Source organism: Colobus angolensis, unplaced genomic scaffold, assembly GCF_000951035.1.
Source record: "Colobus angolensis palliatus isolate OR3802 unplaced genomic scaffold, Cang.pa_1.0 Scaffold54, whole genome shotgun sequence".
Classification (NCBI taxonomy): domain Eukaryota; kingdom Metazoa; phylum Chordata; class Mammalia; order Primates; family Cercopithecidae; genus Colobus; species Colobus angolensis.
This window is the reverse complement of record NW_012118932.1, coordinates 1,021,150-1,034,719: the sequence shown is the minus strand read 5'-3', so window position 1 is coordinate 1,034,719 and position 13,570 is coordinate 1,021,150. Positions and strand designations below refer to the sequence as shown.

The following is a 13,570-nucleotide window of genomic DNA, read 5'->3' as shown; positions in this document are numbered from 1 at the left end:
GGCCTCAATACTGTTTTCTAAGAGAAATTAGTAAAATGAATTTTTTAGTTGAACATGTTTTATAGACTTAATTAGGGTTCTGTAAGTAAGGAAATCAGAGGAGAATGAAATTCCATAGGAGCCTGATAGTATCTGCCATGGCCACAATTTTTAAAATCAAGCTACATGCTATCTGTGCAATGTCATTGCTATAAATTTACAATCCACCTAAGCCATTGCATGTCACATAGACACTTCTACTTGCTTTTTAGGGGTGGTAAATTACTTTATTTTTAAATTTTCTTTTGGCCGGGTGTAGTGGTATGTGCCTGTAGTCCCAGTTACTTGGGAGGCTGAGGTGGGAGGATTCCTTGAGCCTGGCAGGTGGAGGGAGTAGTGAGCCAAGATTGCGCCACTACACTTCAGCCTGGGTGACAGAGTAACCTGTCTCAAAAAAAAACAAAAAACAAAACAACGTTTTTCCCTTTAATTTTTTGCTACATGATTGCCTGATAGTAAAAGACAAAATGTGGTTTCTTTAGTTTTTTATTAGCAACCCACATTTTTTTTTTTTTTACCTATTTATTGTGGAAAATTTTAGGCATATTCAAAGTTGAAGTAGTTTATTGAGCCTCTTTGTATTCATTAGCTTATTTCAGTAATTATCAACAGATGGCCAGTCTTTCCTCTAGATCCCATATCTGAATTCTTTTGAAGTAAATCTCAGAATTCATTGTTTCATTAATACATACTCTGGGATTTATATTTAAAAGATAAAGGCTTTTTTATTTTTAAAAATACTATCACAATGTCATTATTATACCCTTAAAAATTAGCAGTAATTCTGTAATATCGTGAGATATCCAGTGTTCAACTTTACATTATCTTACAATTTTTTTCCTCTATAGTATGTTTGAGTCAAGAGCTAAGTAAGTTCCACTCAAACAGCATTATTTTGTGATTCATTAAGCTTAGTAAAATCTGTGGCATTAGAACTTTATCAAGGGAAAAACTGTAGAAGTTTGCATTTCTCGTTATCATAATGAAAACCTTCATTATAATTAATGGAATACTAGTTGAAGAATAAAGTGGTGAACAAAGTAAACACTGGTCTCTATGTTTTAGTCATTTTAAAGAGTGGTTTGACTTTATAGTTAAAACTTTTAATTCTTGTCTTTCTCTAGGCAGGTAATAGATAAATGTTTCTTGATTTTGTTCATTTTGACTTTTGTTTTGTTTTTGGTTTTGAGATGGAGTCTTGCTCTGTCACCAGGCTGGGGTGCAGTGGCATGATCTCACGGCAACCTCCTCCTCCCGAGTTCAATTGATTCTTCTGCCTCAGCATCCTAAGTAGCTGGGACTACAGGCGCACACCACCATGGCCAGCTAATTTTTGAATTTTTAGTAGAGATGGGGTTTCGCCATGTTGGCCAGGCTGGTCTCCAACTCCTGACCTCAGGTGATCCGCCCACCTCAAGCCTCCCAAAGTGCAGGTGTGAGCCACTGCGCCTGGCCTGTCCTGCTTTGTTATCATTTGTGTATTCACTGGAGTAGCACTTTTAATTTCCTTCAAGAACCTTTCCTTGCATTCACAGCTTGGCTGTTTGGTGCAAGAGGCCTAGCTTTGTGTCTGTCTCAGCTTTCAACATGCCTTTCTCACTAAGCTTAATCGTTTTTAGTAGAGATGGGGTTTCACCATGTTGGCCAGGATGGTCTCGATCTTTTGACCTCTTGATCCACCCACCTTGGCCTCCCAAAGTGCTGGGATTACAGGCATGAGCCACCACACCTGGCTTTCATTTTGATATTTTAAAAAATGCCTATGATCACTTGAGCCCAGAAGCGCAAGACCAGCCTGGGGAATATAGTGAGACCCTGTCTCTTAAAAAATATATAGATATATATAGGCTGGGTGCGGTGGCTCACGCCTGTCATCCCAGCACTTTGGGAGGCTGAGGTTGGGAGTTTGAGACCAGCCTGGCCAACGTGGTGAAACCCCATGTCTACTAAAAATACAAAAAAATAAGTAAATAAAAATTAGCTGGGCATGGTGGCGGGCGCTTGTAATCCCAGCTACTCAGGAGGCTGAGGCAAGAGAATCACTTGAACCTGGGAAGGCTGAGGTTGCAGTGAGCCAAGATTGCACCACTGCACTCCAGCCTGGGCAACAAGAGTGAGACTCCATCTCAAAAACAATATAAAACAAAAAACAACAAAAACGTGTGTGTGTGTGTGTGTGTGTGTGTGTGTGTGTGTATACACACACGTATATATATCTCCATTCCAATTTGGCTATGTAAGACCCAGTCCTTGCTCTTAAAATAGAAGGGATACAGTCAGCAGAACATAATAATGAATGGCAAGCTATGATATTTCTTATGCTGTTTGACCTGTTTTTTGGTTTAACTTGTTCTTCTTCCTGTGTTTTATGACTCTATCTCACAGGAGAGCCTTATAGATGCAAGTGAAGACAGCCAGCTAGAAGCTGCCATCAGAGCCTCCTTACAAGAAACACATTTCGATTCAACACAGACAAAACAGGATAGCCGCTCAGATGAAGAATCTGAGTCTGAACTTTTTTCTGGCAGTGAGGAGTTCATATCTGTTTGTGGCTCTGATGAAGAAGAAGAGGTAGAGAATCTTGCCAAGTCCAGAAAGTCTCCCCACAAAGATTTGGGGCATAGAAAAGAGGAGAATAGAAGGCCGCTGACTGAGCCCCCAGTCAGAACTGATCCTGGAACAGCCACAAACCACCAAGGATTGCCAGCCGTGGACTCAGAGATACTCGAGATGCCACCTGAAAAATCAGATGGAGTAGTGGAGGGCATAGATGTAAATGGTGAGTTAACATTATAGACATACTTTACTTCAAACTTGGATATTGGGGCTGGGCGTGCACTCCAGCCTGGGAAACAAGAGTGAGACTCCATCTCAAAAGTTCAAGGTTAGGAGTTCAAGACCAGCCTGGCCAACATGGCAAAACCCTGTCTCTACTAAAAATACAAAACTTAGCCAGGTATGGTGGCAGGTGCCTATAGTCCCAGCTACGTGGGAGGCTGAGGCAGGAGAGTGGCTTGAACCAGGAAGGCGGAGGTTGCAGTGAGCTGAGATCGTGCCACTGCACTCCAGCAAAACACTTGAATAATTGCTGAATGGCTGTATTTATTTACATATTTATTTAAACTAATATTCTGTCTTAAACTCCTGTATCCCATTTTTTTTTTTTTTTTAAACCCTTCCTTTAGGACCAAAAGCACAGCTGATGTTGCGGTATCCAGATGGAAAAAGGGAACAGATCACTCTTCCAGAGCAAGCTAAACTGCTAGTAAGTACAGGCTTGCTTTGGTTCCGTTCCAACCCCTGCAATAAGACGAGTCACAAATTGTTTGGTTTCCTGGTGCATATAAAAGTTACGTTTGGGCCGGGCACGGTGGCTCACGCCTGTAATCCCAGCACTTTGGGAGGCCGAGGCAGGCGGATCACAAGGTCAGGAGATCGAGACCATTGTGGCTAACATGGTGAAACTCCGTCTCTACTAAAAAATACAAAAAACTAGCCAGGCGAGGTGGCGGGCGCCTGTAGTCCCAGCTACTCGGAGGCTGAGGCAGGAGAATGGCGTGAGCCAGGGAGGCGGAGCTTGCAGTGAGCTGAGATCCGGCCACTGCACTCCAGCCTGGGCGACAGAGTGAGACTCCGTCTCAAAAAAAAAAAGTTACGTTTACATTATTCTGTAGTCTATTAAGTGTGCAGTAGCTTTACATCTAAAAAAAGGCACGTGACTTAATTTAAAAAATCTTTTGCTGAAAAGTGCTCTAACGATCACCTGAATCTTCAGTGAGTCATCTTTTTGTTGGTGGAGGCTTTTGAAATTGATAGCTACTGACTGATCAGGGTGACGGGTGCTGTGGCAGTTTCTGAAACTGTGACAGCAGTAAAGTTGCCGCGTCAGTCGGCAGTGTCTTCGGCAAACAGTGTCTCTGTGGCGCGTGCTGCCGTTTGCTAGTATTTTACCCACAGGAGGACTTCTTTCAAAACTGGAGGCATTCTCAGATTTCCTGCAGCTTTACCCACCAAGTTTACGCGGTGTTCTAAATCTTCTGTTGTCGTTTCAACAGTGTTAAAAGCATCTTCACCAGAAGTAGATTCCGTCTCAAGAAGTCACTTTCTTTGCTCATCCATAGGAAGCAGCTCCCCTCCCTTTAATGCTTGATCATGAGACTGCAGCAGTTCAGTCCCATCGCCATCCTCCACTTCTAATTCTAGTTCTCTTGCAGTTTCTACCCCACTTGCAGTGACTTCTTCCAGTGAGTTCTTAAACCCCTCAAAGTCATCCATGAGGATTGGAATCAACCTCTTCCAAAGTCCTATTCATGTTGGTATTTTGACCTCCTCTGAATCATGAATGTTCTTAATGATATTTAGACTGGTGAATCCTTTCCAGAAGATTTTCAGTTTACTTTGCCCAGATCCATCAGAGGAATCTGTATTTATGGCAGCTATAGCCTTTGGAACTGAAAAAAAAGGAGGGGGTCTCTTGCCCACGTTGGAGTGCAGTGGTCGTAGCTCACTGTAACCTTGACTCCCCACCCCGGCTCGTGTGATCCTCCTGCCTCACTCTCCTGAGTAGACCACCACACTCAATTAATTTTCTTTTTTGTAGAGATGGTTTCTTGCTGTGTTGCCAGGGCTCGTCTCAAACTCCTGGACTCAAGTAATCCTCTCACCACAGCCTCCCAAAGTTGAAATTTGGCCCCATGCCTGGCCAAAATGTATTTCTTAAATAAGATTTAAAAGTTGAAATGACTCCTTGATCCATGGGCTGCAGAATGGAGGCTGGGTTAGCAGACTGGAAACAACGTTCATTTTTATTTACATTTTCATCAGAGCTCTTACGTGACTAGTGCATTGTCAATGAGCAGTAATATGTTGAATCCTTTTTCTGAGCAGTAGGTCTCAACAATGGGCTTAAAATCTTCAGTAAGCCATGCTGTAAATTGATGTGCTATCTTTCCAGGTTTTGTTTTTACAGTTAGAGAACACAGACAGAGTAGATTTAACATAATTTTTAAGGGGCCTGGGATTTTGGAATGTTAAATGAGCATTGGCTTCAACTGGAAGTCACCAGCTACATGACCCCCTAACGCGAAAGTCAGCCTGTTTGAACCTTTGAGTGCAGACACTGACTTCTCTCTAGCTGTGAAAGTCCTTAATGGCATCTTCTTCTAACAGAAGACTGTTTTGTCAAACTTAAATCACATTTAGTGTCGTTACCTTCATGAATTATCTTAACTACATCTTTCAGATAAGTTTCTGCACCTTCTGCATCAGCATTTGCTGCTTCACCTTGTTGCACTTTGATGTTATGGAGATGACTTCTTTCCTTCAACCTCATGAACCAACCTCTGCTAGCTTCCAGCTTTTCTTCTGTAGCTTCCTTAACTCCCTTAGCCTTCATAGGATTGAAGAGTTAGAACCTTGCTTTGGATTAGGGTTTAGCTTAAGGGAATGTTGTGACTGGTTTGATTTTTCCATACAGACCACTAAAACTTTCTCCTTTTCAGCAGTACAGCAGTAAGGCTGTTTTGCTTTCTTTCTTTTTTTTTTTTTTTTTTTGAGACAGAGTCTAGTTCTGTCGCCCAGGCTAGAGTACAAAGGTGTGATCTCAGTTCACTGCAAACTCCACCTCCCAAGTTCAAGTGATTCTCCTGCCTCAGCCTCCCGTGTAACTGGGATTACAGGCGCCTGCCACCACTCCCAGCTAATTTTTGTATTTTTAGTAGAGATGGGGTTTCACCGTGTTGGCCAAGCTGGTCTCCAACTCCTGACCTCAGGTGATCCGCCCACCTCAGCCTCCCAAAGTGCTGGTGTGAGCCACTGCGCCCAGCCTGTTTTGCTTTGTTATCATTTGTGTATTCACTGGAGTAGCACTTTTAATTTCCTTCAAGAACTTTTCCTTGCATTCACAGCTTGGCTGTTTGGTGCAAGAGGCCTAGCGTTGTGTCTGTCTCAGTTTTCAACGTGCCTTTCTCACTAAGCTTAATCATTTTTAGCAATTGATTGATTTTGAGGATGTACAACACTGCCTTTCACTTGGGTACTAGAGGCCTACAATGGTGGGGTTATTAATTGGCCTAATTTTAATACTGTCCTGTCTCAGGGAATAAGGAGGCCTGAGTAGAGGGAGAAAGATGGGAAAACTCCCAGTAGGTGGAGCAGTCAGAGCATAAAGTTTGCAGTCTTGTGTGGGCATGGTTTGTGGTGCCCAAAAACAGAATAGTAACATCAGAGATAATGCTCACAGATATTGTAATAGATAAAATAATGAAAAAGAGAAACACCACAAGTGTTACCAAAAGGTGACACAGAGACGCGCGGTGAGCACTTGCTGATTGAAAAATGGAGCCAATAGAGGCGCTTGACACACGGCTCCCACAAACCTTCAATAACGGGAAGTACAATGAAAGAGGGTATATCTCTATAGCTAATTGGAAGCATTTTCTCGAAGCAGAGAAACTAATTAATTGGAGTAAGTTCAGTGAGTTTTGCTTGATAATTCTTTGAAACAGGTGTGGGAGGCCAGGTGCAGTGGCTCCCTCCTGTAATCCCAGCACTTTGGGAGGCCAAGGTGGGAGGATCACTTGAGTTCAGGAGTTTGAGACCAGCCTGGGCAACAAAGTGAGACCCTGTCTCTATTTAAAAAAAAAAAAAAAGAAAAGGAAAGAAAGAAAGAAGGAGGTGTTAGATGTTTAGTCTGATCATAACTGCAAACTGTGGTGAGTCATTTTGTTGTTGGTGGTTGGTTGGTTGTTTTGAGACAGGGTCACTCTGTCGCTCAGGCTGGAGTTTGGTGGCCCAGTCTCAGCTCACTGCAACCTCTGCCTCCTGGGCTCAAGTGAGCCTCCCACCTCAACCTCCCAGGTAGCTGGGACCACAGGTGTGTGCCACCACACCCAGCTAATTTTTTTAAATTCTTTTTTGTAGAGAAGGGTTCTCACTATGTAAACCAGGCTGGTCTTGAATTCCTGAGCTCAAGTCATCCTCCTGCCCCAGCCTCCCAAAGTGTGGGGATTACAGGTGGGAGCACCCGGTTGTGAATCTTATCTCTGATTAGTTTATTTTCTTCCCAGATTAACTTAGGTAAGCCACATAAGGTATGTTCCAGTGAAGATTTTTCTGTTTCATGCCTGCATGGAATAGAAACCCAACTGAAATGATTACTTCTGGAAAAGGACGACGGGTTATTTGAAGGAATAGTGGTGTAGGTCCTAGCAGCTGGAACTGCAAAGTGTTTAAGAACCATATCTGTTTTCCTCTGTGTTTCTCTTCTGGGGCCTGTAGGTTTTCTCTTGGGGTTCCCTGCTTCACACCATTCTCTGCATACTGATGGCTTTTCTTTATTCCTCAGCTCCCACATGGTTCATCATGGTGATGCTGCGGGCATTTTCATCTAACACAGCTGTGATGAGCTTTCGGTGGTTTTTGTTTTGTGTTTGTTTGTTTCTTCCTTTTCTTGGAGACAAGATCTGGCTCTGCCCAGGCTGGAGTGCTGTGGGGCGTAATCTCGGCTCACTGCAACCTCCGCCTCCTGGGTTCAAACAATTCTGCCTCAACCTCCCAAGTAGCTGGGATTACAGGCACCCACCGCCACACCGGGCTAATTTTTTTGTATTTTTTTTTTTTTTTTTTTTTGAGACGGAGTCTTGCTATGTCGCCCAGGCTGGAGTTCAGTGGCCGGATCTCAGCTCACTGCAAGCTCCGCCTCCTGGGTTTTTACGCCATTCTCCTGCCTCAGCCTCCCGAGTAGCTGGGACTACAGGCGCCCGCCACCTCGCCCGGCTAGTTTTTGTATTTTTTAGTAGAGACGGGGTTTCACCGTGTTAGCCAGGATGGTCTCGATCTCCTGACCTGGTGATCCGCCCGTCTCGGCCTCCCAAAGTGCTGGGATTACGGGCTTGAGCCACCGCGCCCGGCCATTTTTTTGTATTTTTAGTACAGACGAGGTTTTACCATGTTGGCCAGACTCGTCTCAAACTCCTGACCTCAGGTGATCAGCCCACCTTGGCGTTTTAAAGTGCTGGGATCACAGGCGGGAGCCACCGTGCCTGGCCCATATTTTTTGATGAGATGGGGTTTTGCCATGTTGCCCAAGCTGGTCTCCAGCTCCTGTGCTCAAGCTATCTACCTTCCTTGGCCTCCCGAAGTGCAGGGATTACAGGTGTGAGCAATCATGCCCTGACACCCTCTGTTTTTAACTGCTGGAAACAGAATCTTGAGTCTGACTAGCTTAGCTTAGCCTGTGAATGAATCCCTTGGGTCAGGTGTTCCTGGCCGTTTGCTTTGGCTGGAGATTAATTAGGCTGATTCTTGAAGACTGCGTTACTGAAATGCAAGCAGTGTTGAAGTTTGATGGGAAGCAGAGAGGGAGATGTTGAGGAAACCTGCAAAAGATGGGAATGGCCCAGTTTCTGAGAAGGCAAGGAGAGATTCAGTGCACAGGTGGCAAGACTGGGTGTAGTGGAATGAAGGGCTGGGTGTAGGTGGAATGAAGGACTGGGTGTAGTGGAATGAAGGACTGGGTGTAGTGGAATGAAGGACTGGGTGTAGGTGGAATGAAGGACTGGGTGTAGTGGAATGAAGGACTGGGTGTAGGTGGAATGAAGGACTGGGTGTAGGTGGAATGAAGGACTAGGACTGGGCGTAGGTGGAATGAAGGACTGGGCGTAGGTGGAATGAAGGACTGGGCGTAGTGGAATGAAGGACTGGGCGTAGTGGAATGAAGGACTTGCCTCCCTTGATAAAAGGAAGAAAGGAAAACAGATAGAATGTTTAAAAGTGAGAACAATAATTTAATTTTATAAATAGTGACTGGGTGTATTTATTGGGGAGACAAATAATAACCGTGTATTTCAGTATCACTTAATGGCTGTGCGTCATTGGGTACAGATTTCTCTCCCCGTCCAAAGGTTTCTAATGGCCCTTCCACAAGGGCAAGCTTTGGTTATCTGAAAGAACTTACACTTAATAGCTGATCTAATATGATGAAAAAAAGAATGTTTTATATTTAATTCACTAATATGCTCTTTCCTTTTATTTCCATCTAATGGCTTTGTCTTTCTCTTGTTTGTGTAGGCTTTGGTGAAGCACGTCCAGTCTAAAGGATATCCAAATGAACGTTTTGAACTTCTCACCAACTTTCCTCGAAGGAAATTATCTCATCTGGACTATGATATTACATTGCAGGAGGCAGGCCTTTGTCCTCAAGAGACTGTCTTTGTACAGGAAAGAAATTAACACCATGGCTTGACCTCTCTCAGCTTACCCCTTTTTTCCCTTTTCCTGTGAGATACCATGTCACTAAGTATGCATTTTGGCTCATAGGACCACAGAGCCAAAGTTGGGCAAGCAAGTCACCTTCCTTCTCTTATTTCTTGATCTCTCCTGTAATCAGTCTCTTTCTCCCCCTTCGTTTCTTTCTCTTCTGTTTTCTCCCTCCCCACTCCGTACTCTTCCCCCTCCCCCTACACTTTCTTACCTAATCTGGTGACCAAATTGAAGTGTAAGAATAAGACCTCTCCTAGTACTGGCAGCAGGAATTGTGTGTCCCAGTAAGTGGTCTTTTGCACGGCACTTTTTTGGGATCAAATGTTCATGTTACTCTCCAGACTCTTTGGGCAAAGGAATGGCTAGATTCAGAGTAAGAATAACCCTCCCTTTTTTGTAAGCCCCCATGTGTAGTAGGGAGAAGAAATTCTCTAACGTGGATTTGGTTTTGTTGTGTTCTTCATGTAGGAAATATCACTTAAGAAAATATCCAGGCTTCTGTTTCCGTGGAAAAAGCATCCCTTGTAATTATTGCTCATCATACCTAAAAACTTTTTTCAAAGGATTTTCATGTTCCCAGCTGTAAGAACTATTTCCATGACATGTGTTATTGGCAGAATGAGTGTTAAATATGGAGCATATAGCATGGGGTGACTTTCATTGTCCTAGCTGAGACAGTTTTCTTTATTACTCTGTATTGATCCTGCTAGTCCAGGAATGGATGTAAAGTGAACCTATCGTGGTGACTGGGATAGGAAGATGCTTGCTGTTTTTGCTAGCACAGCAGATTAGCTCCTTTGGAGCCCTCCATTGTCCGAGTCTGCAGTGATCTGTAGGTAGGCAGCTGGTCAATAATCATGTAGTACAATGGCTTGTAATTGTAACCACTATGGTTATTGATTGTCCTGTGTTGTTTCAGGCATACTTAGGTATGTCCCTGGGGAAAAAGAAAACCATTCAGCTGAGAGTTGCTAACCATGTTCTTTTGGTTAGAAATAATGGTTCATTTTTTGCCCCTGGTTGGAAGAGTCTCTGAAAGGCTGTGGTGACTGAATTGAACATGAGTCCGCATGCTGTTTTCTTTCAAAAGGTATCAGAACTGAAAGCCTCTCTAAGGGGAAGACCTTTAAACTCAATTCAAAAGACAACATTTAGTAAAAGGGGGGGCGGGTGGCGGAGGGTACTAGTCATTTTCAGATGTTGTGGGTTTTTTCTGCCAACAGAACCGAAAATCAAATGTGAGTTGGTGAAAGCTTTCTTCGGTGTTTTTAGAAGAGACCGTCTTGAATCTGTAGAACACCATTTACACACCACCTTCACCCTATGCTCAGTTCCTATTCTGAGCATAAATGGAATCCTCTGAAGGGGTAGTTGTGATTCTAGAAGCTTTAACTTGTAAAATGAAAATATTAAATGGACCTTTTTGTCAATTGAGGATTTAGATTGATTCTTTTATCTGAGGAATGTAAGTTCCTCAGCTGTTGCTTAGAGACCTTTAGGTTTTCATCTACTTTAAGATTGTGCTCTTGGCGATTAGGGGATTGGGGAAAAGAAGAAAAAAAGATGCTATGTGTTGCTAGTACACAGTTACAGAGCCTGGTTTCTAATGGTTGAATTGTGGGGAACCCGCCCAAAAGAATGAGTTCTGTGTCTCCTCAAGGAGACATGGGCGATTCTGTTTCTTCTGCAGTGAGTCCTTTTGAATTAATGTTCTTACATTTTTTTCTAAGTCTGTGTAAGTGCTTATGTATAAGTATATAATTGTATAAATATTTATAAATATATTTATATAATTACAGTTTCATTTCTACCTTGAGTCAAAGTTCTCTCTTTAGATTGGTGACTAATACCTACACTTTGGTGTTTTTTCATAGGCTCTTGAGGCTTAACTAGCAGCTGCTGATTTATTGAGTGAAAGATGGTTTTCATGTTCATTCCTCAGTTGTATCTCTGAACTTGGATAACATACTTGCTGTTTGAAGAATAGGGCTGTATATTATCAAAGGTGCACTGGAGGGTAAAACATTTGTTGGTAGCAGACAAGGTCAGAAATCTAAAAATTCAGGGAGGCACAGGGTAAGAAGAGGAGGTTCGCTCAGCTTTGTGCTCTGATGGTGCCCGTCTGTACTCCCGCAGTCACAGCTGAAGCCCAACTCGCTCAAACATGTCAGGTCAGCCATTTTTCCTGTAGGGTTCTGTTTCATTCTCTTTACCTTCTAGCCTCTCTTGATAAAACAGTTGGGGGAACTTACAACATGTTCATCAGTGAGAGGGTGTAGTTCTTTCTGACACGTTCAGCACGTGCATATTCATTTATGAGAAACCAAAGTGACTTCTTCCACTTGGGTTACTGTGGGATGATGAAGTAGAGATAAAGTGATTTAAAAGACGGCATGGTACTTTAACCCAGCTTAACATGCAGCTGGGTTGTCTACAATACAAGATGTGGTGGGCTTGATTGTATTTTATTTTGAGGCAGGAGTATAATTATCTTAGGGTTGATATAGAGGCCCATGGGAATAGTTACAGATTGTACATGAGAAGAGTCCGTAAGGAGTATTGCCTTGCTCAAGAGTTCAATCCACTGACAGAGTATGCGTCTTCCAGTTTGCCTTATTTCCTCTGCAAGTTTCTTTGCTTTTTAGGGCAGAGGTTTTATTGAATAGATTAAATAAGGTCAGTAAGGTTAGTTAAAAATAGTCATTCTTTGTGGGTGTTGGACACAGCTTGAAAGAGAGTGTTTAAAGAAAAAAAAAAAAACTAGAGAGGACAAGAACAAGAAAGATAGACTTCAAGAGTGATAAGAGAAAAATACAGGGAGATGGAATGGAAACTACTGGGAAGGCCAGGCCACGGTGTCTCACGCCTGTAATCCCAGCACTTTGGGAGGCCGAGGTCAGCAGATCACCTGAGGTCAGGAGATCAAGACCAGCCTGACCAACATGGAGAAACCCCATCTCTACTAAAAATACAAAAATTACCCAGGTGTGATGGCAGGCACCTGTAATCCCAGCTACTCAGAGGCTGAGGCAGGAGAATGGCTTGAACCTGGGAGGCAGAGGTTGCAGTGAGCCAAGATCGTGCCACTGCACTCCAGCCTGGGCGACAGAGTGACACTCCATCTCAAATTTAAAAAAGAAGAAGAAGAAGAAGAAGAAGAAAACTAGTGGGAAAAAAGTGAGAGGAATACTTTTTTGAATTTGATATCGGAAGGAACTGGAGAAGAGAAAGAACAGTGCCAAATGAGAAAAGAACAGGAAACTTAATACTGAGTAACTGGCATGCACTAGGTTCTTTTATGTACATTTTCTTCTTCAGTCTCCCTAAGAATTGTACGAAATACATATTTTCTTCCCATGTTAAGAAAACAGGTATAGAGAACTTACTCAGGATGTCACAGCTAGTGAGTGGCAAATCAGAATTGGAATCCAGAGTCCACACTGTTCCAACGTCCATGCCGTGTTCTCCGACAGCAAGAGAATCAGGGCACCCAAATGGTTATCTTCTCATTGTTGGGCTTTGTAAATTATCATTTAGTTTTGTTCCCATAAATATAGAGGAAGTAGTTGGGTTAAAGTTGTGGGATTTGCACTATGCCTATAAATGTTTATTTATGCCATTATTTTGAGAGGCTGATTATTGCTTTTTTAAAATGATACGCTGGTGAAGATGTGAAAGGAAAATTGCTAGTTGGCATTATTTGCCAAGAATAAATGAAAAGGGTAAAAAAAAGAATTTTTTTTTTTAAACATTTTTCAGAAAAGACACAATTATCTTTTTTTTTTTTTAAATATAGGCGAGCGCCACCACGCCTGGCTAATTTTTGTATTTTTAGTAGAGACAGGGTTTCACCATGTTGGCCAGGATGGTCTCGATCTCTTGACCTTGTGATCCGCCCACCTTGGCCTCCCAGAGTGCTGAGATTACAGGTGTGAGCCACCGCGCCCGGCCTGCAATTCTGTTTTCTGTGTCCCATCCATACCAGATTATTGAACCCTCGGCGTGTATGTTTTTAAATCTTGTATATAATTCTTCCTTGACTTAGACATCAACAACTAGCTATTGAGTTCTTTACAGAAGTTGGAAATATTTTGAAATCTGAGATCTAATTCCTGGCCAGGTGTGGTGGCTCACGCCTGTAATCCCAACATTTTGGGAGGCCAAGGTGGGGGAATCACCTGAGGTTGGGAGTTCGAGATCAGCCTGGCCAACATGGTGAAACCCTGTCTCTACTAAAAAATATAAAAATTAGCCAGGCATGGTGGCTCAT

At 42.9% G+C, this 13,570-nt stretch overlaps 1 protein-coding gene across 2 annotated transcripts in view; it reads left to right on the top strand.

Moving 5' to 3' along the window:
- The window catches only part of UBXN7 (UBX domain protein 7), an 89,872-nt gene extending 77,435 nt beyond the window's left edge, over window positions 1–12,437 (top strand). The window contains exons 8-10 of one of the 2 annotated variants that reach the window (XM_011961172.1): window positions 2,425–2,818; window positions 3,225–3,304; window positions 9,109–12,437. In XM_011961172.1, the coding sequence (XP_011816562.1) occupies window positions 2,425–2,818; window positions 3,225–3,304; window positions 9,109–9,270 (636 nt within the window). In that variant the 3' untranslated portion in view covers window positions 9,271–12,437. The remainder of the gene's footprint in view (window positions 1–2,424; window positions 2,819–3,224; window positions 3,305–9,108) is intronic. The other variant, XM_011961170.1, reaches the window with a different exon arrangement.
- The last annotated feature ends 1,133 nt before the right edge of the window (window positions 12,438–13,570 follow it).